The sequence below is a fragment of the Panthera tigris genome, chromosome A2 (assembly GCF_018350195.1).
Source record: "Panthera tigris isolate Pti1 chromosome A2, P.tigris_Pti1_mat1.1, whole genome shotgun sequence".
NCBI lineage: Eukaryota > Metazoa > Chordata > Mammalia > Carnivora > Felidae > Panthera > Panthera tigris.
In genome coordinates this window covers 29,549,125-29,575,504 of record NC_056661.1, presented here as the reverse complement: position 1 = coordinate 29,575,504, position 26,380 = coordinate 29,549,125, and the positions used below count along the sequence as shown (strand labels likewise).

The 26,380-nt window shown below is 40.6% G+C and overlaps 1 protein-coding gene across 4 annotated transcripts in view; it reads right to left on the bottom strand.

The window, feature by feature from the left end:
• Nucleotides 1-26,380, bottom strand: part of PTPRG (protein tyrosine phosphatase receptor type G) — a 710,659-nt gene that overhangs the window by 206,090 nt on the left and 478,189 nt on the right. For all 4 annotated transcript variants that reach the window (XM_042979322.1, XM_042979323.1, XM_042979324.1 and 1 more), the window contains exon 5: nucleotides 12,838-12,933. In XM_042979322.1, coding sequence (XP_042835256.1) covers nucleotides 12,838-12,933 — 96 coding nt within the window. The remainder of the gene's footprint in view (nucleotides 1-12,837; nucleotides 12,934-26,380) is intronic.

The window sequence follows — 26,380 nt, the reverse complement described above, 5'->3', positions numbered from 1 at the left end:
GGACACTTATTTGTTGCGAGTGAAAAGGCAGGAGGATAAAATATTTCTATTTTGGAAGTTCTCCCCATTGTCTGTCTCCTAGTCCCTCACACATCAAAGGAGACACATTCCCAGAAAATACCACAACGGTATTCCCAAGAATTGGCTAAAAGGTCTTCCCAAGATCAAGGTGTTAGAGGAAAGGAGATTGCTGGAAAATCATAAAAAGTCTCCCACAGATACATGAAATTCAGTTTCTCACTGGTTTGCTCTCACACCATGTAAAAATGGTTGCACGGATTTCCATCCAATAGGAAAGATCTATGCGAACTGGTCTGTCTTTAAATACTATCCAAGTGGTACAGGGCACGTGCTTTGAAAGTGTGGGTCAGAGGCGCCCTCCAGAGACCGACATCAATCACCCTGAACAAAGAAACAAAAGCTCTGGGCCTCAGGTGGGTACAGACATGCCATATGTATTCAGATGCTACAGAAAGAGAAAACAAAACAATAGTTTCAATGTATCCCCCAAATACAAAAGAAAGTTGCAAGCTTCTTCTCCAATGGGCAACTGTGTGTTTCAGCACCACAGGTGAGTAGCACCAGGATTCCACACAGATAAAGAGGGTTAATCATTCCTCTGGGACGATGCCTAGCTGCACAGAGAGTAACAAGATTTTCAAAGAGACAATAACAAACCTCTAAAATAAAACCAGCATTAATGGTTTTAAAATCCTGCCCTGGGAAATTACTTCTACGGTGCCATGGGATTGCGGCTGGGCTTGCGGAGGCAGATTCCCCTATAACCTCCACAAAGGAGGTTCGTAGATCTTTGAGTTTTTCAAACCAGCTCCTGCTGATTTTAAGTTCAAAGGCATTTGCACATGCTCTTACCTATGTTTACTTTTCTATGGCTGAGGGAATGTTTTATCAAATTGGTGCTTCTTTCACAAACTATTATCGTATCTGGGAATAAACACCCATATGAGCTCTTTAATTTAAAGGCTGAACCCGGAATACCTGGGCGGATTTAAAGCAGGGCCAATTTAAAGATTCTGCCGTGTAAATCTTTATGCCTTGTCTTTAAATCCCAGTTGATTACACCTTGGTTGGCCAGGGACCGGGGACCTCACAGGTATGAAGTTTTTAGTTATTCCTATGGCCATTGACTAACGGACAGAGTAATGCGAACAGCTTCCCCATCCACTGAGATTAAAACGTCCAAGTGTCCTCAAATACTTAGTAGCTAACCATGAAACAGGGTTTCTCAATCTCAGCACTGACACTTTGGGCCGGAGGCTTTTCTGCTGTGGGGGTTGTCCTGTGCACTGGAGGATGTTGGGCAGTGTTCCTGGTCTCTGTCCACTATATGCAGGTAGCACCGTCACCCCAGTGTGACCAGCAAGGGTCGCCAGACACAGCACAAGGCGAAATCCAGTAAGAGCACAGACCCTGGAGATGGACTGTTGTTGTCAAACACTGGCTCCAACATGTACTGGCCTGTGTAATCTTGAGAAATTTATATTGGAAAAAAAAAAAAAAAAACCTCCATGCCTCAAGCTTCTGCATCTGTAGAATGGACTCAATAATACCTTGAGGGGCCCCAGTAAAAATTAAATAAGATAATGGTTAGTATAAGGCACTTTATTTGGGCATTTTATGAGTTACGTCCACAATAAATGTTCACTTTTATTAGCATCATTTGCAGTCTACTTAAAAGCGCCTTGTAATAGTTGACCTGGGGGAGGAGGGGAAAGCCCCGGGGGTTGGGGGGGGGGAGGGGCAGCGCGCGGAGAAGTGCCACTCGCTTCTCTTCTTGGGATGCAAAGTGCTTTAACTGTATCTCCCAAAGGGTCTAGCTAAAGCGTCCACTAGATCTCACTTCAGGGAGAGCAAGGCTAGGAAAAATAAGGACTGGATTGGAAGTCACGAAACTAGAATTCTCGCCTTGGCAGATCCCAAAGAGCTAGAGGATCCTGGTCAGCCTCGTACCTCCTCACAGCTGGGTCTCTCTACTGTGCACAGAGACACCTGTTTGGGGGATCGCTATACAATTCCTCATATTTTCTCTGAGACTATGACATGCAGGGTCTGTGACTTCTGTTAGAACAACTGGCCCAAAGAACGCAAATGTGAACTAAATGACAGCTTCTACACTCTTCACTGAGTGACGTACACAGGCAAAGTACTTGGTAACCATCCTTGAAGTGCAGTGATTTAATTAAAGAAGATTTGCACGTGGTCTTTTTCAAAGTCTCTTAATTATGTGATGCTTTGCCAATTATTAAATTGTCCTCCGTAATGTCCACTAAGAGGAAATTTGAATTACAGGCCATTTGCAGACCAGAGATGTACTGAAAACACCTGAGAGGCTATAAATTCAACGCTGTACATCCACAAATCTACTCCGAAATTGCATCTGAACATTAAAAATGACTCTAGCCTTCACCGAACGGTAAGTCCTATGAAATCAATTAGCTGTTAAAATAGTTTAATTGGAACATATGTATTTTAATTTGTGTGTGTGTAGAAAAAAAGTCTTCCTAATCAACCCCAAACATTCGGAAATTACACTTCTAGGTAATGTAGTGAAAGAAGCGAACATATAACTGGATAAAACCAAGGATGTGGAAAATGGGAGAAGGATGATACTCAAACAGCGGCAACTGGAAAGGAAGAAATTAAGAACCAAATTAGTATACTGCAATTATACTGAAAAGCGTCTCAGAAGGAAGTTTTAACAATTCACCATTACTCGCTAACACCAACTCATGTGTTCTCCCACTAAAAAATCGTTACTGGGTATAACTACTAATTTCTTTTCTCTTGTAGTTCTTCCCTCCCTCTTCTTTTTTCTCCCTGTCTCTGTCTCTCCCTCCACTTTCCCTCCCTCCTTCCTTCCTTTCTTCCTTGACTTCCTTCATTCCCTCTTTCCTCCCTCCCTTCCTTTTTTTTCTATGCAGTGGGGGCCCTGTTTCCCATTCCCAACAGAACTGGTCAAAAGTGAAAACAAAAAAAAGCTTAGAGGTATCTCTAGGAATGATAGCAAATGTATTCTTCATTAAAAAAAAAAAAAGACTCCCAGGGGATGGTTACAAAAATAAAAAGATCTGGGGTGCCTGTGGGGCTCAGTCATTTGAGAGTCCTGAGTGTAGGACTCTTGATTTCATCTCAGGTCATAGGATTGAGCCCTGAGCTGGACTCCATGCTAACAGCATGTAGCCTGCTTGGGATTCTGTCCGCCCCCACCCCCCTTCTCTGCTCTTCCCCCACTCACGCATGTGCTCTCTCTTTCTCTCAAAAATAAATAAACTTTTTTTAAAACATAAGAAAAAAATTAGAACTATCTATAGCAAGGATAGCAAATGTATTCTTCATTTAAAAAAGAAAAAGATTCCTAGAGGATGGTTAAAAAAATAAAAAGATTGATTTACGTCACCATGCATAAAAGAGATGATTTATACATTCACAGTGGTGTTTTGGTCTGCAAAAAGATGGAAGAAAGAAAGAGAAATGGAGGCACGCCTGGGTGGTTCAGTCAGTAACACCACAGACTCTTGATTTCAGCTCAGGTCATGATCTCATGATTAGTGAGACACAGCCCTGCATGGGGTTCTGGGCTGACACCACAGAGCCTACTTGGGATTCTATTTCTCCCTCTCTCTCTCTCTATCACCCCCACCTGCTCACGCAAGCACGCGTTCTCTCTCTCTCAAAGTAAATAAATATTTTTTTTGTTTTAAAGGAGAAAGGACAGCCAGTTCTAAAATTCACAAATAGGAACTTCATACTTGAAAATGACACATTTACTATGTTGAAAATGTGCACAAGATGGAGTTGCATATTCTTTCCTTGATATTTGACCTCCCTTACCTGATCCGTCTTCCCTACCCCAATGATAAAATGATGCCACCTTGGAAGAAAGGATTGAAAGGCAAACTCTTAAAAACCTGCCGTTCCCCAGCTACTCTAAGGGGAGGCTAGAAATCTGAGGATACATTGACAATTTTCATAGAGAAAGACACAGAGAAGGTGCCTAATAAATATTGCAGAATGAACAAATGAGTTAGCAAATGAGGGCATGAATAAATAAATGAGAAAATATGACATTTTGTTCACTTAAGGAATCTGAAGGAGAAAGGAGGGACAGAGGAAGAAAAACACACATGTAAAGAAGAGGAAGAACAAGAAACTCAAAGAAATGTGTACATAGGTGCCCTGACACACACGCGCGTGCACACACACACACACACAAACTCATCAACATCACAAAGAGACCGTAGGGAGGCTATAAATAAGCAACAGTCAGAGGCAAGCCAGAAAGAAATATAGTAAAATAATCCACAAAAGCTTCTCCATCCACCTTCTACTGAGGTAAAAGCATTCTGGCAGGAGATCTTATAAAAAAACATTCTCTCATACAGATGCATCCCAATATTCCTGGCACTAAAACACTCCTTTGAGGCCACTGAATGCCACTTTAAAATTTGTAAAGCCCTGTTGCCTTTTCACAACCACGGGCATAAATGGAGATACATCTCTCTGATAGTATGTTGGACCCAATGGAGCCCCGGGTGACCATTCTCAGAGGGTTACCAACCTCAGTGAATCAGGAGACTCATAGCCTTCATGTTCATGTCCTTGACCGTCTCAAGAGATGGTCTTAAACCTCTATGTAACTACAGACCCTTTTAGGTGAAGCTTACACAACCACCTAGATATGCTCTTTCAAAAAACCCAAATGACTGATGTTGTGGTAGGACCCCGAGAGGTGTGGTATAACTTAGTCCTACTCGGTGTATATTTCCTGAACGGTAACTGAGGTCAAGACACTGGGGTGAGGGTGAGGCAAAGGTGGATGGTGGGGTACAAACAGAACAGGACCAGGACATGGACCTCAGTCTCAAAGAGTTTACATTCTAGTATTCTCAGGTCCTATGTCTCCTAGTGCCTGTTTCTTGATACTCCTCAGCTCACAGGCTATGGGTTGTTCCTTTGCATTCAGGACTATAGAGCCCGTGTGTCTCCACCGCATTTGGTGAAGTATTTGCACAACCAACCCACAGTGCTAGTCATCTGCAAGAGATGCAGTGATGAGCAAGTGAAGACTCCCAGTCCTCAATGATCTCACAGTAAAGACAGGAGAAAGTAAAATAACAGTTTTAATGCGAGATGGAATGCTAAGAGAAACAGCGGGTTAAAGGAAGGACAGACGTATCACATCTACCTGTGGTGGGGGAGGGAAGGCAAAATGCAGGGAAGTGGAGAAAAGGCCTTCCTTCCAGGCCCTAGACAGATGAGTCATCAAGAACTCCTCCTGCCTTCTCAAGGTCTATAAATAATCCCAGGTGCTGCCATTTCATTTAATTACTCAGCCTCTCCAGATGGAGAAATATAATTAAGCAGTCTGTACCACCGACATGATATAAAGAATGGGTTAGCAACTTGTGAAACATTTGAGTTTTGAAGTTCGCTTTCAACAATGAAGTCAGGGCAGAAATGAAGAAGGAGCAAAAGACAGAACTGGAGACGTCGGGGAAAACCAAATGACCGGGATTATATTCTGGGTAGAAATGGAAATAGAAACAGAAAAAGAAAATACTGGCCCAAGGGGGTTGAACTTTCCCAGGAGGAGCAAAAATGAAACCTTAAATAAAGAAATCTCAACAAGGCTGTTGAAGATAGGTTGTCAAAAAGAACCCTAAATAAATCAGGATGCAATTTATTTATTTCTTAAATGTACAAGGCATATGCCATTGACTGGACCTTTGGATACAGACATAATAAAAATTTTACATCTTTGCGTCTGATGCAAAGATTCAGAAGAGACTACAGGCCCTAAAAAGTCTAGCAAGGAGGCTGGCAAGAACATCACGTTAAGAGAGTTTCTACATGTAGACGCTCTTCTAAAAATCATGTGTTTATAATTCCACAGTTCAAGGGAATCAGGAAATACAAATAAAATTTTAGGCATTCCAATAACAATGGCAACTAGGCAGTGAAACAAACGAGACGTTCCCCCCAAATGGTAAATTTGACAATAATCATGTGCTTCCTGGAGAAAAACACAATCAAACGTGCAAACCTACAATAATCGAAACTACAAAAAGCTTGGGGATACCAACTTTGTATGGGCATCAGATGGAAAGCCATTGAGAAGGCTGCAGAGACAGAAGCCACTTGGATTCTGACAGGAATGGAGGGAAGTGTTCAATGACAAACAGTGAAGAGACATATTGAAAGAAATACCAATTCCACCAGGGATGACAGAAGATTTCTGGGTCTTAAAAAATACAGGCCAAGTTGGGGTAAAGTCATCCTGAGCACCTGGTACTCTCTACTCAATAAACTTAAGCGGGAGCCAATCAAATTCTTTTGTGCCTTGCTTTCAAAGTAAAGCATCCTTCTACAAATTATCTAATCATTCCACTGATATTTCAACTTTCCTGTCAACATAAGCTTTTCATATTTCTTTCTTTAAACAGAAAAGCTATGTAGATTGTTATCAGAAAAACAGAATATTTTGAAGGAGTATTTTAATGACATTTGGTATTTTATATTTTTACAGGAATTCATATCAAGCTAACAGCAAAGAATAGTAGAGGTTCTGCTTTAACAAACAGAAAACAATTATTTTAATTTTTGTACTGACGTAAATTAGCTACACAAGCACTTATTCCCTTTAGTGGTTTATCAACACATATCTCCATCTCTTGCCAATTTCTTATTCTAATTTATCTAAAAAAGCCTTTCAACAACCTACCGTCTTGCCGTGCCCCTAGATCTGCTAGAGGGCTGTTGATCCAAAGGTGTGTGTGAACTAGAAAAAAGGTGTTCTCTCCTCTAGATACATTACTCACCAGTGGCGATGAAATGAATGTACCATCTAGAACATGTGGGCTCAAATGTACACAAGCGTATGTGGCTGCCATGATATATCATTTCCCCTGCATGGAAGTGAACCTTCCTTCCCGCAGTGGTGTTCATACAAAGCACTTGGGGGAGACATGGCTCACCGTCTTTCAGCGTTGAGAGTGATCTTCAACTCTGTCTGTAATCAAAAGATGTCAGCCACCATTCAAGGTTACCGAGGTTCAGGATGGGGTCGTGATCTTAAGATCATGTTGACACGAAAGCATGAGGAGATTGACTGGAGATTGTGTTGCAATGGGAATGTATGCCCCCTCCAGAGCAGACAGCCAGCCCCTACTCACATCGTGATTACTGCCACATCATCAGGACATTTTATGTAATATCTGCCATGTTTAACTGAAGAACTGTAAACACCCTGTAGGTTCAACAGTCATGCCTGTGAGCTACAAGAGGCGCACCTGCAGGCAACCTCTAGTCTAAGCCAACCTAAGGTCCCTTGGTCAACCATGTGCCCACCAGGTCTGTGCCTGTTTCAGTGTTTTGGAAACATTATGAACTTCATAATATCCACTCACAGCAAAGGCGGTGGGAGAGCTGAAATTACTCAGAATAACAGGCACATAATAAGGAAGGAAAAAGAAACAAAGATAACAATTTGAATCCATAAGAAAATTATTCTAGCGTACGGAGTGAGCTAACATCAAGGCTATACCATCTACATGGAACTAGGAGCCTCGCCTAGACCTGCACTTGTCATTCATGTCATGTCACTCTGGCCAATTAATATGTGCGTTTATAAGCACTAAGTCAGCATACAGCCTCTTTACAAATGGAACAGTTTCTCCACTCACCTCTTTCTAGCCATTATCACATGCAACTGTGACAGTGAGGTCCTAGTGGGCAGGAGCTGATCGCATTTACTATAGCTAATGTAGCAACTAACGCCCTTCCTGGCACTGAATCTGTGCTGAACAGATGACAAATACTTTTTCAATAACAAAATGTGAGATCCCAGGCTTGAATTTGAAAACATATATCAAGATTTACCTGACTACTTGGGGGGAAAATACCAAACTCCCCGATTTAACATTCATTTTTTAAAAATTTCTTAATGTTTATTCATTTTTGAGAGAGAGAGGGAGAGGGAGAGAGAGAGAGAGAGACAGAGAGAGAGGACAGACAGAGAGGGAGACACAGAATCCGAAGCAGGCTCTTCACTCCAAGCTGTCAGCACAGAGCCCTATTGGGAACTTGAATCCACGACCCCTGAGATCATGATCTGAGCTGAAGTCAGACGTTTAACCAACTGACCCACCAAGGTGGCCCCCCAATTTAACATTCTTATAGAAAGATGCAAACTACAACAATCTCAAAGTATGGAATCTAATTAGACGGCCAAATTAAAGTGATAATAATACTCTCCTCCTCTCTGCTGCTCAACGTAGTGCTAGCTGCAATGTATAAATGCATCTGTGGCTTATAAGGAAAACAAAGGAAGCAGCTCAACACAGCTGGTCTCTAAATAAAATTTCTGTTCTATTTTATATTATCCATCCTGTATTTTGTGTACACAGGGCAGCAAGCCAAAATTTTGAAGAGGACTTATCAGAGAACGTATATCTTTGTGTGTAAAGTAGTAGTCATGTCCTAGAAGTAATTTAACAATTCAAACCCTAGATTTCACACTGAAGCATTTTGCTGGTTTGTATGCCAATGTGCTTTGCCTGCCTAAGACTCTAATTGGTCTCACATTTCACAAGAGTTAACAGAGCTAGAAAAATAGAAAGCTATTGGGTAGTACATATTGTGAACTGGTTCTCTCAGAACTCATAAAAACATTTTTAAAATCTGTTTTCCTCCATGGAAGGTGACTTATAAAGTAGGACCTGGTTGGGCTGGGCATGAGTGGCCATGACAGAGAAGGAGGAGGGGGTAGATCTGACGGTGAGGCTATAGGAGTAGAGGTTGAACTACAAGAAAAACAGCATGCCAAAAGGACAATAACAGAAAACAAGGGATTAACCATGGAAGTGGGTATTGTTTAAAAATGGCTCAAGTGACCTCAAGTATTGTGGAAGGCAAACCAATCATGGTTTAGATGCAAGTGACCTGCCCACAGGGCAGTGCCCAAAATAGACTTCTGTTCACGCAAAGAAGACACACACACCGTAGGTCTCCATCCCACAGATAAAGAATTGCATGGATATGGATACATGTTTTATTTGGCATTGATCAAGTGTCTACTATGTGCCAGGACCCACGTTAGGGGCTTCATTTAATGACTACTTTAATTTTGATGGTGTAGAAGTTGCTATCTTCATTTCACAGATAAGAATACTGAGGTTGGGTGGGGGGTACCTGGGTGGCTCAGTCAGTTAAGCACCCAACTTCAGCTCAGGTCATGATCTCACAATCTGTGAGTTTGAGCCCCGCATCGGTCTCTGTGCTGACAGCTCAGAGCCTGAAACCTACTTCAGATTCTGTGTCTCCCCCTCTCTCTACCCCTCCCCTGCTCATGCTCTGTGTCTCTCTGTCTCAAAAATAAATAAAAACAGAGAGAGGCCAACATAATGAAGAAGTAGGGGAATCTGAACTTCTGATATTTCTCAAACAAAGAAGGGCTAAAGCCAAAGGGCTGTGAACTCCAAGAGGCTGGGAGGAAAGGAGACTGAGTCCCTACCAGGGATACACTGGGACAATCTGACAGGTCACAGGGCTACTTCAAGGAAAAACTCAGAGCACACCTGGTGGAGGGTCCAAAACATCACTGTGAGTAGGGAAATAAAATAACCAAAGTCACAACAAGAGAGAGCAAGTAACACTTTCCAAAAAACACCTCCTGACGGGCCAGGCCCCGGACAGTGTATCACCCTCCTTTAATATAGCAGTGATCGCAGGTGCAGAGCACACAACAAGCTTTTAAAACGCATAAGTGACAGAAAAGTAGCCAAAATGATGAAACAGAAGAATTCTCCTCAAAAGAAATTACAAGAAGAAATGACAGCTAAAGAATTGATCAAAACAGATATAAGCAATATAATGGAACAAGAATTTAGAATAATAGTCATAAGATTTATCACTGGGCTTGAAAAAAGCATAAAAGACAGCAGAGAATATGTTGCTGCAGAGATCAAGGAACTAAAAATTAGTCATGAGGAGATAAAAAAAATGCTATAAACGAGGTGCAAAATAAAATGGAGGGGGCCACAGCGCAGATTGAAGAGGCAGAGGGGAGAAAGGGTGAATTAGAAGATAAAATCATGGAAAAAGAGGATGCTGAGAAAAAGAGAGATAAAAAAAATCCTGGATCACGAGGGGAGAATTAGAGAACTAAATGCTTCAATCAAATGGAACAATATCCACATCAGAGGAATTCCAGAAGAAGAGAGAGAAAGGAGCTGAAGGTGTACTTGAACAAATCATAGCTGAGAACTTCCCCAATCTGGGGAAGGAAACAGACATTGGAATCCAGGAGGCAAAGAGAGCTCCCTTCGGACGTAACTTGAATCGATCTTCCACACGACATATCCTAGCGAAACTGGCAAAATACAAAGATAAAAAGAGAATTCTGAAAGCAGCTAGGGATAAACAGGCCCTAACATACAAAGGTAGACACATAAGGGTAGTCGCAGACCTATCTACTGAAACTTGGCAGGCCAGAAAGGAATGGCAGGAAATCTTCAATGTGATAAACAGAAAAAAAATATGCAGCCAAGACTCCTTTACCCAGCAAGCCTGTCATTCAGAATAGAAGGAGAGATTAAGGTTTTCCCAAACAAACAAAAACTGAAGGAATTCATCACCACTAAACCAGCCCTACAAGAGCTCCTAAGGGGGATTCTGTGAGGAAAATGTTGCAAAGACCACAAAGTACCAGAGACATCACTACAAGCATGAAACCTACAGATAACACAATGGCTCTAAACCCATATCTTTCAATAATAACACTGAATGTAAATGGACTAAATGCTCCCATCAAAAGACATAGGATATCAGAATGGATAAAAAAACAAGACCCATCTATTTGCTGTCTACAAGAGACCCATTTTAGACCTGAGGACATCTTCAGATTGAAGGTGAGGGGATGGAGAACTATCTATCATGCTACTGGAAGTCAAAAGAAATAAATAAAAACATATAAAAATGCAAGTAAAAAAAGAATACTGAGGTTGGAAAGTTTAAATAACTCTATCACCATTATGCACCTGTTAAGTAGAAGAGAAGGGACTCAAAAGCAAATAGTTTTTTTTTTATTATTTTTTTCCCTAAATGTTTATTTATTTTGAGAGCAGGGGAGGGAAGGGACAGACAGAGAGGGAGAGAATCCCAAGCAGACTCAGTGTTATCAGCACAGAGCTCAATGTGGGGTTTAAACTCATGAACCATGAGATCATGACCTGAGCTGAAATCAAGAGTTGGATGCTTAACCAACTAAGCCATCGAGGTGCCCCAAAAGCAAAGAGTTTTGACTCCAGTGAGTGAGCTCTTAAAACACTATGCTCACCTGTGGTTTATGAAAGTAATCATAGAAAAGAGATGTGTGGAAGAACGAGAGATACCAAGCAAATACATAAACAGACAACTTCCAAAATATTTGACCATGAGCCACAGTAAGAAGTATGGTTAATAACATTACCAAGTACATACCCACTATGCCTCTCTGTGTGGAAACAACTAAAAAAAAGGTTCTACCAAAAAAAAAAAAAAGTTTTACAGAAATATTTACCCTTACTATGTGTCATACACTCTGATATATTCTGATTTTTTTTTTCTATTCTGTTTCATTATTTTAAAACTGCTGGCAGGATTTGCTGAAATTATTTTATGGCCCATTGCTAGGTCAGAACCCACAGTTTGAAAAACAGTGCCATAACCAACCCTAATGACCACCACGCTCACTGTTTCTGAGGTTGAAGCAGAATATTAAGTTTTTCAATTTCTCACATATAATCTCCCATTTGAGGCTTTTACCCAAGAAAGGAAAGGGAGAGAGGGTGGTTAAGAGGGAGAGACAGCAGTGGACAAAACTGTCCATCATGGGTCACAAGCTAAAAAGAGTAGTGAAATTAACATATTCCAAACAAGACTGGCTCTTTCTCAAAGACAAAGAAGCTTGCCCCTTTAAAGACCCATGGTGGAAAAGGTTCTGATGTCTCCCACATCCCTTTGAGTTGTCAGAAAGACATTGTCCAACAATGACTCACTGATGGAAGAAACACTGGTATGTGGTCTTCAGGCAAATTTTAAGATGGAAGGACAAGTCACATACCTACTACTCAGGTTACTTTCCACACAAAAAAGCGCCAGATCTCCTCTCAGCTACTTTTTTAAGACACTTGATGGTTAACACTACTTTAATTTGATGTGACTTATTAAAAAGCCTGGATGGCCTTATCTATGGAAGGACACAAACTGTGGCTTCTAGCTGTAGAAGCAGCACATGAATTAGGAACGCTCAATACAAACAACAAAAAAGAAAGCATGCGGGTTCATGACTGTACTAATTTGGAAATGGTGTCAGGGAAAACTTTAGTTACCATGGGGATTTGGGGAGGGAAAGAGAAGGGGTCTCTTCAGAGAAGTGACTGATGCTATTTATTAATCTACTTGTAAGTAATGTCAAGTTAAAAGTTGCTCCAAAGCAAATCACCTTTTTTTTTTTAACATCAGTCTCTTAACATGCTGAAGGAACCTGTTCAAAACGCTTCAGCAGTGAAGTAACTTAGATGATAAATGTGTTCTTCAATCTGTGCACCAGTCAAGTAGCAATAAAATCAGAATAATTCATGCAAAAATTTTCATTATGTTTCTAAACATACTTATTTACATTTTAAATCACACATTAGACAATATGAAATATCTTTCATTTAGACAGGTGCAAACTAGAAAACAGATGCATTCATTAAACATAGAACAATTCGGCGAATTAAAAAAAAATACTCAGAGAACTCTCTAGTTCAAGTACTTGAACCACCGTTAGCTTACTTGAAAAAATATGGCCATGGCTCCGATTATTCTGTTTTCAGAAATTGCGGTTTGAAAGCTGTCAAAGTCATCTGGATTATAAAAGAAAATCTGCATCTGTAAAAGAACAATTGAAATATGTATTAGGAAAAAATTCAAACCTACATGAAAGTAGACAGAATAGCACAAGGTACCCAGATTCCTCACTTCTTAAGATTTTGCCAAATGTGTCCATCTATCTGTATTTTTTCTTTGCTAAAGTATCTGAGAGCAAACCCCACGCGTCAGATCATTTTACCCCTACATACCATACAAGCACACATCTTCTCACATAGCTATAGTGTCTTCATGCTACCCAAAGCAAATAACACTGACACCTGATTGCCTGATATTCATGTCATGGTGAAAGTTCCCTATCAGGAAGCAAAATTTTAACGAACTGAAACATCCTGAAGTAAAAAAAAAAAAAAAAAAAAAGTACGCCTGTGAGATTCATTCCATGTACACATTAAAATTACAAATGCTTAAATGGGCACATCTTTATAAGCAATACTCTTTCAGACGAATTTGAAGGGGTCTCTCAGTGGCTTTGATAAATAGCCCAAATGGAGTATTTCAGCGAATCCACAAGAAACATAATGATGGTGATAATAATGCATTGCATTTTTACAGCTTGCAAAATTGTACCATACATTATTTCACTTAGGTCATTTGATAACCTCTATGAAGACAGGGCAGAAATGACTACCCTCAGTTACAGATGAAGAAACAGAGCTTCAGAAAGTTGATGTGAACCTGGCTAAGATTAAACATCAGAGGAAGAGTGTAAAATCCAAGTGCTCTCCTTTCAACCTTAAATCCTTCTCTTACATCTAGTTAGAGTTTCTTATTCAAAAAGCAGAACACAGACAAATCAACTCAAAATCCTTCAATCATCTTAATGCTTGAACGCTCCTTGATATTTAATACAATTCAGAGAATGAAAATGGACCACAGAATGTTCTTGAAAGACTACATATATGATAAAAATAACAGATTTGGGTTCCAATTCTTGCTTCTTCATTTACTTGTCTGTGAGACCTCAAACAGTCTTATTTCAAAGCATCAGCTTCTTCATCTATGGAATCAAAATTTACCATTGGTAGGGGGGAGGTGGGGAACAAATGAGTCAGTGTGTAGTATATAGTAGCCCCATGCCTAGACCTCATCTCTGCTCAGCCAATCACTATCATCATCATCATCACCACCAATATCATCACATTTTAAAGTTAACATTCGACAGACATCTTAAAATTTCTAATAAGAATGTCATTCCACTAATTCTGGAATGATCCTACTCCTTACAGAAAATCAGATCTCCTACATCACTCATTAGCTCTCTGCTGTGACCTCTATTTTTCCACTTTTCGAAATGACGTGATGCTATTCTCCACAATAGAGTGTGGAGATGTCCATTATGTGGGTGTGGTTACACCCAGATGGAGTTTGGAAATACGATGCTGAATGATGAATTCCCAGAGGGGAAGCTAAGTCAGAAAACTAGAAAAACTAGCTGACATATATAGGTCAAAGGTAAACAGAGCCATGTTGCCTGAATTACCTAAGATGTTAAGAATAAGGGGACATTTCTGTTCTCAAAGGTAAAATAAGGTAGCCCAATCAGGATACTTTCTTGGAAAAGTCAGGCACCTAAATGAATGAAAGAAAGATGGGTAGATTCCTTTGGAGGATTTTCTTCCTTACAGTGAATTATTTTTACACTGTGAATTCTCACCCATTCTGGTGGCCTCTTAACAAATGTGTTGCCTTTAGGTTTGGGCCGTTTTAGACATCATGCATTTACATGGAGAAAAATCCATTCAGTGAGTTGCAGACTAAAACAGTCTAATACTAGGTGAATGGTTTCATGTGCAATGCTACTAACCCAAGAAAGAAACTTGGTACACAAGTACATTCAGAAAATACACTTCATTTTCCTTTAAAAAGTCGGGCCCTCAAATTAAGTAAGTTCACAGAAGTTTTTCTTATTCTACAGCCCATGAGCAGGGGTGGAATTGTTTAATGCATCACCTGAATAGTGTCTGATACAAAATACTTTAAGACCTCTTCAAGGGCATTTTCATTTACGACCGGGTGAGGAAATTCATTTTCAGAAAATGTCTTTGAGTCATGCCTCCACCCATCAGGATAATAAAATGTCTCATAAAGAGAACAGTAGCAGAATTCTGAAATATCAATTTTCCTTGCTATTTCTCTCAAGTTGTAGTCTCTTGAATTATGTTAACTTTGGAAACCATGTTAAATATGAGAGTAATAGGTGGATGAAGCTTTGCTGAGTGAACTGGACTTTAAAATGTTGTGTTGTTATTGTTGAAGCAAATTTGGGCGGAAGCTGGAAAACTATCTCCCACGAATATCTTTGGAAGGTGTAGGGCCAGCAGATAAATATCCTGAGTAGCCCATTGGCTTTCTGTATCTGCTCCCAAAAGCCATCCCCAGAGCCTAGTCCCCAGCGTGTGCTTCCTAATAAAGTGACTCTAAGGCATGCTTAGTGCGTCAGTCGTCTTGCTGAAGAATCATGGCACACATAAACTGAAGGAAAAGATCCAGAAAATCTGGCAACAGAGAGATCTACAAACTGTTCCACACAGCCTTTACCAGCACCAATTATTTACCCTTTATCCCATTTGCATCCTTTCTCTCTATGTGTGCGTACATAGATACCCAATTTCTTTTTATGAATCACTGGGTAGTAACTGAGAGAAATATGCCCCTTTACCACTAAATACTTAAGTGTATAATTTCTAAGAATAAGGACATTCTCTTATATAAGCACAGTATAATTATTCAAATTAGCAAATTTCACATTGATACAATACTATTATCTTATTCACAGTCCATTTTGAATTTTGGCAAATGCCCAAATAAAGTCCATTATAGATCATTATTCTGGTTCTTAGTCCAGGAATCCAATTTAGGATCAAGCTTGGCATTTCGTTTTCTTGTCTCTTTCTACTGACCCCTCTAGCTCCCACTTTCATCTGGAACAGTTACTCAGTCCTTTTTTCTTTTTTTTTTTTTTTTTAATTTGAACAGTGCGAATGAAGTGCATAGGTCAGTTGTTAGGTAGAATGAGAGATCTGTCTCATGGTTTCTCAGGGTTAGATTCAGGTGATGCATTTGGGAAAGGGTTCCACAGTAGTAACATTGTCTTCACAGTGCATCATATCAGGAAGTGCATTGTGTGGATTCCTCCCAACATTAGGGGTGTTTAACTTGATCTTACGGTTAAGTTGACGTCTACCAGGCTTCTCCACTATAAAGGCATTAATATTCCTTCTATAATTGAAAAGTACTTTGTATGGAGCTATTTGAGACTACATATATTGTTCATCATCTAACTTTCATCCACTAATGTTAGTGTCTATTGATGATTTTCTAACTGTATTATCCATTCTATGTGCAGTAATGGGATTCTAGAGTGAGAAACAGCTTACCCTTCTCCACAGTTCATTTATTCATTCATTCGTTTATTTAAATCCATATGTACTCATTTATTTTGTTTTACTCAATGGGTTATAATCCATTAGCATTATTTATTTTAACATTCAAACTGTCTCAATAGGAGGTCTTTTGCACAGTAAGAAACCCTTCAAATGGATTCCTCTGTCATTTTGCTATATCCCTGTCATTTTATATTTGTTAGCATCTCCTTATTAGCGGTCACAGATGTTCTAGACTCAATCTTGTCTTTTCCCTGCTCCGGCCCTAAAATTGGCCATAACTTGGGTGGGTTCTGGTTCCTTTGAATAAGGAATGGTATTTAAGGACATTATATCCTAAAGTCACTATTTTCCAAATATGTTTGAGATTAGAGCATTTGGTTCTTCAAGAAAACCTACAGCTTAAGTGAGTGAGTCTATCCCAACCAGGACCTTCTTTGCAAGGGAAGGAAAGCTAGATCAACTTTGTATAAATGGATGTGCCTCCACCATGCAGAGTGCCATAGACATGTAAGTCCTCTCACCCATAGAAACAAACTATATTAAGATCAACTAAAAAGTCACTGGTAGACCGTATATAGCAGCACACAATCAAGGGACCAGTTCTACAAAATCCTTCAAAATCATGCACAAGCCTCACAGATCTGGATGGATGATTCTACAAGTCTACACTGTGGAATGGCTGGGCTGCAAAAATATCCAGGCATGTCTCTAGTCAGATCAAGGTGATAGATAACATAGGGTATCACATGGCATAACCTGACATTTGGAAAAAAGAATTGCATGAAAATAAAACGCCCTACCAGTGACCAGGAGGCATACGCTAAGATATAGATATAAACACTGCCTGGATGAATAGGAACATTACCAAGTAATGGGAGGGGGATGAAATGGATAGTGTGAGCATAAGGTTGACCAAGGTCAATGCTCTATTGTTGTAGGGCACAAGCAAGGAACATACAGAGTTGCCAACAAAAGGTTCACTTAACTTTCCCTTCCTCCTGCCTTGCGCCATTTTCCACCTTGTATTTAAAATGAGTCTAGTTGCAATTTGGTATAAAAACTATCTTAATGCTTGTCTTCCAACTTGAATCACTAAATCACTAGTTGTGTTAAGCTGAATGAACACAGAGCAACATAAGTGAAAACTAGAGCCTTCTATATTTTCATTAATGTTGTTATATTCTAAACATTTAGTGAGTGCTTACCATATGCCAGGTACTACAGTATCATTCATTAATACTCACTGAGGCAAGAACCACCATGATCCTCATTTTATAGCCAAAGAAACCAAGGATTTCCAAAATTTACAAAGCTGTTAAGGAAGGAGGGAGGGGTTAGGATAGGAACCTCATCTTTCTAATCTTAGAGTTCAAGGTGTTAATTACTATGCTTCCTTACAAAGGACAAGAATATTTGCTTACTGCCCATTATGTATAAGGCCCTATGACAGATGAAGACCCAGTCTGTGCTTAGAAAGACTGGAGAAAGTTAACTCTTTCTTTTTTTTGAATGCCAAAGTTAGAGTTGTAGTTAAATGTATCACAAAACACGTAAGGCAATGAATGGCTCTTGGACAAATGAGGCATACAGTAAATAAATACTAAAGTAATGTGGTGATGGGTGGGAAGGGACATTTCTTTTAAGGTGGAGTTTCTATCACCTAATGTTACAGTTGCGTGCCTAAGTCAGCTCTCACATCTCCATGATAATGGAGGCAAGAGGCAATGATCCCAAAATTCTGCGAGTAGAAAAATCCAGCAGAAACTTCTTCGGTGATTCACAAAGCTCCACATTTTAATTTCAAACAACTTGTATCTCTTCAGCATGCACCTCACCCCCGTACCAACAATGCCCAAGAAAAAACATTGTGATAAATTAAGTAAGGAAAGAGCACACAGTTCAGACGAGAGGCAACCTACTGAAAGATTCACTAGACATTTCCAGATACTGCTGGGCATCGTTTAGAGAGTGGAAGAACACACAGGAACTGCTAGAGATGAAACGTAAACGGGATGAGATAAAGATGGTAATGAGAAAGGCAGCAGCGCAATTAAAAACCACACAGGAGGTATCACACAACCCAAGAGGAGAAAGGGGAGTTTTCTGATCACGCTTGGCACCAATCTGGAGTAAGCCAGCTGAGAACATGGTCGTGGACCAGAAACACTTGCTCAAGTATAAAAATGTACAGTAAAAGCAAAGTATAATTCCAAGCCCAGTTAATGATCTGCTGGTTCCACTTGTTGGATCGCTCGGATGGCATGATACCGGAATTGAAGTCTGGGCATAATAGGTTCTTAATCCAACTCGACTTTTGGATTGCGCTGACCCATAACTGCGCTTAAGCAGGATCATACACACTCAACAATGCACCAGCTAGGTCTTTAATTCTGCCATTGCCATCACATAGGAAGACCGATGCAGGCAGGAAGTACACCTGCTGAGTCAGAGCTGTGTCTTTAAGAGTGCTTTTCATCATCAACAGTAAGTTATTTTGGCGTGAATAACATAAGTGAGGGCTCGGAGTGGCTAGAAGCAAGGACAGAGTAATGATAAAGCCAAAAAGACTAAAATGAGGTTCTTCCTATCTATAGGAATAAGTAACTAAATGAATAGCAAGGAGGGGTCAGAATTAGCTAAGAGAATGAATGGATCTAAACCACTGGAGAAAATGCTCAGGAAAGTGCAAATATACACCAAAATCAACTGTGAAATGCTAAGTGGCTCCAGGTATGGGTCTGCTAAACACAGATTATACTACTTTCTTTTTAATCGACAAGAAATTCAAGGTCTTTGTGCCCAAGTAACTAGTCTGAAATTTTGATACCCCAACAAAACTTGGTCATTTAAATTATGGAAAGCATGATAAATACACACTATATATTATACAAAAATACATGACAAATACTCTGAATTCAGAACCAATATATGGGTATTTTGCTTTGCATTAATGAAATTTTTATCCCTAGTGGCTTTTTGGGTTTTTTTTAAGTTTACTTACTTATTTTGACAGAGAGAGACAGAGAGAGAGACAGAGAGAGAGACAGAGAGAGAGAGAGAGCGAGCGAGCTGGGGATGGGCAGAGAGAGAGGGAGAGAGAGAATCCTAACCAGGCTCCATGCTCCGTGCAGAGCCAATCTGGGGCTCGATTACACAACCATGAGATCACGACCTGAGTTGAAATCAAGAGCTGGAGGCTCAACTGACTGAGCCACCCAGCCACCCCATAAATGTGATTAATATTTAGATCAGTAGACTTTGAGTAAAGCTGATTACCCTCCATAATGTGGTGGGCCTCATCCAATCAGGTGAAAGTGTGAGGTGTTCCTAACAGGAAGGAATTCTGCCTCCAATTTTGACACAGAAATTCTGCCTAACTGTCCAGCCTTTGGACTCGAGACTACAATGTCTACTCTTGTTAGAATTTCCAGTCTGCTCTGCAAATTTTTTTTTAATTACTTTTAATTCCTTGTCAAGTAATTCATGAATCCTCATTTCTTTTTTTCTATACATTTTTTTGAAAGTTTATTTATTTTAGAGAGAAAGAGAGAGAGTATAAGCAGGGGCGTGGCAGAGAGAGAGGGGAGAGAGACAGAATCCCAAGCAGGCTCCACACTGTCAGCACAGACTCCTACGTGGGGCTCAATCCCATGAACCCTGAGATCATGACCTAAGCTGAAATCAAGAGTCAGATGCTTAACTGACTGAGCCACCCCTGCTCTACAAATTTCAGACTTGCCTGCCCCCAAAACTGAATGAGAAATACACCCCCAAAGGTCAGGACTGACTTTAAGCACCTATGTAGGATACGTGTATATGTGACTATGTATCACATTCTAAAACCATTCTGCAAGCCAGTTATTTTTTGAGCTTCCTGGAGCTCTGAGTTCTATCATCTTCATTCAGTTCCTTCAAACAGGCTAGAGAATGTAGCACCTGTTACAATCCAGTTCACACTCCTGTGGCTTAGAGCAAAGACAGCATGACTGGGGGACATAAATGGAGATCCAAGAGCTTGGGCTGTAGAGTCAGACCTGATTTGTATATTGAAGACACTTGGGAGCTCCAAGACTCAGTGTCCCCTTCTGTCCAACAGGGGTATTACTTCCCTCGTCACATCACGAGGCACATGCTTTGGTAAAGTAAGAACAGATGAGCAGCTCTCCCTTTTTATTATTATGTATCTTTATTTCTTTATGACCAGAAATAACAGAAGGGATAGATGAACTAAGGTGAAGATAAATTGTTTCCAAAGACCAGCCAACATCCCAATGAGTCTTTGCCACAAAGTGTAACAAAGAAACAGCCAGCTTTCACAGGCAGATTATTTTTAGAAGAAAGGTGTTTCAAAGAAATAGTAGGTATTCAGCACCTTTGCAGGCAAGGTAGCATTTAAATAAACGTTCTAAAACATTTGCTTTATACAATATCATTAATCACAGAGTACACTAATCCTTAATTATTTCCTTTGTTTTCTTATTTTCCCTGCAACATGGTATTATCTTCAACTACTGTACAGCAGGAATCCACATTTTGGGGGCAGAAGAATCCAAAGTGCACACGAGGGCTGTGACTCACATACAGTGAGGTGCAGGGATGGTTTCAGGGACCTCTTCCAAAAGTCTCTGTGTGTTACCTGTTTGAGCCATTCTAAGTATTTATCAGCTGATTTTTAGAATTTCTGGTTCAATGCTGCATCTGATTAGTCACATAAATATTTCATCTTTGTATCTTTCCCTCAGTAAGGACGCATTCAGGCTCTTTCTTGCTTATAGTAGTAAATTCAGTTTTTCAGGGATTTGCTACACATGATTCATGAATTATTTCTTACCGTTTGGTGTCAGTTTGGGCACAAATGAGGCAGGTTCAACATCCACCTATATGTTGGCCAGCTACCCTTTTCATGTACTCAGGAAAGGGAATGGGGAGCTACAGCTCTCCCACTGAATTAGCTGTGTGACCCAGTGGAAATCAGTCGCCTTCTCTGAGCCTTAACATCCCCATGAGTAAATGGAGGGTAAGAAACACGCCAGTGGGGTACAGTGAGCAGTAAACAAAATAAGTCAAGCACCACCCAAGTTCTGGCATATTGCGGACTCCCAACTGATGCATGTATCTTTAACAGTTAGTTAACAGGAAAAAAAAATGGAAATAAGTTAGTGAAAGGATTATTTGCAATCACCCCAAACCGGAAACCGAACACTGATCATTAATGGAATCGATAAACAAATTGTGACACAGTCACACCATGGCATAGGCACAACTATCGGTAACAATATAGACAAATCTCACACAAACAGTGCTGAACCAAATAAGGGAGATAACAAAACAATTTTTTCAAAGCATTAAAAGTTTTAAAAAGGGTAAACGGTGTGATTCCATTAAAATGAAGTGCAAAACCAGGAAAAACTCATGCAGTTAGAAGCCAACACAGTGGTTACCCATTGGGGGGCAGTAAGCGGAAAAGGGATTCTGGGGGTGCTAATCAGTGCTCTTTCTTCATCTGAGGCCTGGTTGCAAGAGTACAAAAATGTATTCAGCTGTATTATTATTTGTTCACTTTCCTCTTTGTATATGATTTTTCAATAATATGTAAAATTCATGACCTGCTGCTTTTGAAACTGGAATAAACAAGAGTATAATGCCACCTAATCATATGAGCAGGAAAGAGTTTGCATCCCTCTGTGGGACCCATTTTCTTCCATGGGGACCACTCTAAACCTGAGGGTAAGGATAGAGAGAACTCACCTGCTTGACAGGGCAAGTTGAGGTGACAGTCCCTGAGCATGTACAACCTCGCCAGCCTAGACCAAGCGTCCCCTCTTCCCCACCCATTCCCTCAAGGCAGACATGGCAGATGAAGCCAAGGTAGCATGTCCAGGGAAACATTCCCCAAGGGTGGCTTAAATGGAGCCGATTCTTAGCCTGCTTTACATGAATTAATGCCTTTTATCCTCACCATTACTTTTTGATAGGGGTACTAATTATATCCCCATTTTATAGAAAAGGAAATTAAAGCTGTGATACTAGGTCTTGTCTAAGTGGTAAGAAGGCTGGGATTGAAACCCAGGCATTGGACCCAGAACCCACACGTTTAAAATCCTCTCCATAGAACATCTGGATCAGAATTCCCACCAGCAATGAGAAGCCCCTGTTAGTTATCTCCAGGATTCAGCACAACATTTCCAGAGTACTGGTTCTCTCAACCATGGGTGACTTCAGACTCTAGGGGACATTGGCCATGTCTAAAGTCATGTTTGGTTGTCCGTTCTGGAAGGGGTGCTAAGGCATTTAGTGGGTAGAGGCCAGGGATGCTGCTGGACCCCCTACAATGCATAGGAAAGCCCCCCAAATGCAAAGAATTATCCTGCCCAAAATGTCAGTAGTGCTGAGGTGTAGAAACCTTGTCTGTACCCACTGTGGTGGGAAACCTGGCCCATGGATGTGGTAAAGCATTTTGTCTTTCCTTCCCTTTTCCCGCTGCGACAAATCTCTAAAGGGAGACAAACATGTCTGCTGTGATAGGACTCAAAGACTAGGAGAGCAGTTTCACCCCTACAGGTAAACCAGTAAGTTCAAGACCACTTTCACCTGCCCTTGGAGTTATGGTAATAACTTTTCTTTTCAATTAAAACAACTGTTCCTTGCCTGCGTAACTACGTTACACATAAGGTTGGGTTCTAAAATGCAGTGGAGTTAACACCTTGGACACAGTGGCGGGGGAGGGGATCCCTAGGTGCATCTGGAACTCATTTGTATTTCAAAAACACGAAAATAACCACTGCACTGTTTGTGCTCTTTGTAATATGAAACTTTTTAGAAATTGCTTTGTACTTGGTAGTAACAGCCACATGATTCACCATGAAATGAAGTCTGGAAAATCATTCTGGATAAATGGACCTATAAATTCAATAGAATTTCCATGACAACATAGACTGCAACACTCAACCACAAATAAAAGGTTATAAATCATTCAAAACCAACTAGGAATCAGCAATACCGCTCTCGCTTTGAAATACAAGAAACCTGAAATATAGTTTATTTGTTACTTACTCACCCAAAGTTCCCATTACAGTTCTTTCCTCACTTCTGATATTGCATTTTCTACCCCATAATAGGTGTTGCAAAAATGGTGATGCCAAAAATTTCAAATTAAGCTAAACAAAATTAACATAGGTTTAGAGTTGGTGGTATTCCTCCCTTTCTCCTAGCCAGAACCCTGCAACAAAGCTTGTGCACAAAGACAAGTTATGCAGTTTTATCCAAAAAACTCCAATTTGCCCTACAGAGCTAATGTTGCCAAATCTGAGTGAGTACCTGCAAGAAAAAGGTTTATGAAAAACATTTCTGAGAACACACATGCAAGGCATGCTGGATGCTTCCCAAAAGCTTTTGAGTTCTATAAATCAAAATCAAATCCGCTAATGTCATTGGGACAATCCCCACATTGAAGGTTTTTTTGAGACTGGCTGGGTCAACCCAACTGGAATATTGATTTTATGAAAGAGCTCTTTGCTTCTCTAGTCAACTTTAATTCTGTTGGAGGTTCCCTTCTAATGAACTCTTTTGGATACAGTAGGCTGGGAGCACACCCAGTGAGTGGTGCTGACCCCAGGACCAAGCACATAGTAGGTGCTCATGCAGTGATTGTGGAATGAATGAATGGATGTTATTTCTGATATTGGAGGAAATGTACTGCACCTGCTCCATTCACAGCCTTTCTCATTATTGGGTCTACCTAACAGCCAACACCTTTGGGAAGATTAGTAGGAGAGTATGTAAACCACATTTATGGAGCCACGGCTTTGGCTTCCAGAAGGGCTGCACGCTCCCGAAATACTGCCAGAAGATGTACATGTGTGCACTGGACAGCGTCTTTCATTTTCCATCAGATGAACTCTTATGGTTCCATCTACTACCATGTGCTGATACCTCTTCAAGATACATTTTCAGCCCTGATCTCAGGTGGCCTATGGGTTTTGTCAACATCTTCAAGGGCTCTGCAAGCCAGAAAGGTTAAGATCAGAGCTACAAGGAAAAAAAAAAGGGAACATGCCTCTGTAAGCACAAAATCCTTTCCTAAGACAGATACCCTAGAAACGGTTCAAACCATCCTCTGAAAATTGCACACACCTTTTAAGTTGTAGTCAGCAATGTTCGAGATACCACTCTCCCTACATCATTGCTAACGGGGGAGTTATGATTCCTTCTTATGTTTTATACATTGGATGGACACATGTGTTCTCATCTTTAGTTTTTCCAATAACCAATAAGAATGAAGATCTCTACTCATATTTTTCTCTAATGATTTTCCTTTTTATAATTTAGGAAGGCTCTTTAATTAAGAAAATTATGACCTTGCCACGAGTGTTATAAATACAAATGCATTTGCCCCACTATTGTTGGCATCGGGGAAAAAATGAGAATGCATAATAAACAGGAGAAGTGGTAAAATCAGCCATGGAGGGGAGAACACAAGTTGACCAATAGGCACTGACATTGAAAGTTCTTGAAGATATTTTGCTGATGGAAAAAGCCAAGATGCAAAATAAATACACATTTAACTTAAAAAATGCTGTAAGTCAAAATACTTTATTTGTTGCGAATGTATCTGCACAGATGTACAGAACTAAGGAAAGGGGGAGCAAAGGGTCTGGAGAATAACACAAACTATTAACAGTGGTTTTCTCTGGGGAGGGGGCTTCAAATTGGTTTGGGGCCGAGATAGGTGGTTTTTTTTTTTTTTTAATTTTTTTTTAACGTTTATTTTTGAGACAGAGAGAGACAGAGCATGAATGGGGGAGGTTCAGAGAGAGGGAGACACAGAATCCGAAACAGGCTCCAGGCTCCGAGCTGTCAGCACAGAGCCTGACGCGGGGCTCGAACTCATGAACCACGAGATCGCAACCCGAGCCGAAGTCGGCCGCCCAACCGACTGAGCCACCCAGGCGCCCCGATAGGTGGTTTGTTTTAATGCAACTGTTGAAAATACTTGGTGGCTCTAACTAATAGCACATCTAGAGGAAAAGAATCTCCTTTAAAATGACAGAGAGAGAAAGAGAGAGAGAGAGAGAGAGAGAGGCAAAATCGGAAAAGAAAGGAACAGGGCCCAAATCCCCACCACTGCTGCAGAGCAAGAAACTGAAGCTACTGGAGCCGTTAGGGAACCCAACTCAGAAAACCAGCCTTATCAGCAAAGTGCTCCAAAAGAATGAATCCCTCAGCCCCTGGTGAGAGACAGCACGCCATCACACAGGCTGTGATCCTGCTTTATTCCTGGTATCACTTGGACACAATTCACTCCTCATTTATTTCTGCCTGCAATGAAACACACAACTATTCAAGCTAACACTCCAAACAGGGAGGTGGGGGGGGGGTGTGAAAGAAAGAAAAGTCTGAGCTCCTGTTTCTGATCTACACAGACTATTCAACTGAGCCACTCTGCTGAAAGGTATATTTATGTGGACGAATAGTTTTCCACCTACTTAGCCATAAAATTACAGTGTGCAACTTAGTAAACACCAAGTACTAATTCTCTCCGACCATACCTTTGGTCAGAGAGACACCAGCAAATTAGAGAGAAAAACAGAGTTGCCCAAACCCAGGCAAAGTTTTGCTGATGTACTTACTGGGTACAACCTGAAGGGATGATGTGGGGAGAGGCTTTTAGGAAATGGTTGTCAGTCTCAGTGGTGAGGAGGACAGAGCTCTGCCACCAACAAACATCACTGTGAGTATAGACCCCATCTTGGCTGAGTGAGATCCTCCTTTCCGTGAATTGCCCAGAGTACGATTTTGGATGAGGGTGGAAAGAATAGTACTGTTAACACCTGTATATCGGCACCTAGATCCTACCATTAACATTTTAATACACTTGCTTCATCAAGCCAACAGTCCATTCATCTACCCATCCATTTAATCAGGTGCTGAGTTTTCAAGGAAAACACCCATCGTCATTCTCCAACAGTCAGCCATTGTCAAACTAGTAACCTCAACAGCAAGAGGAAGCCAAGAAATATATTCCAAGCTTTAGGACCTAGCCAGAGAATGCCTTGCTG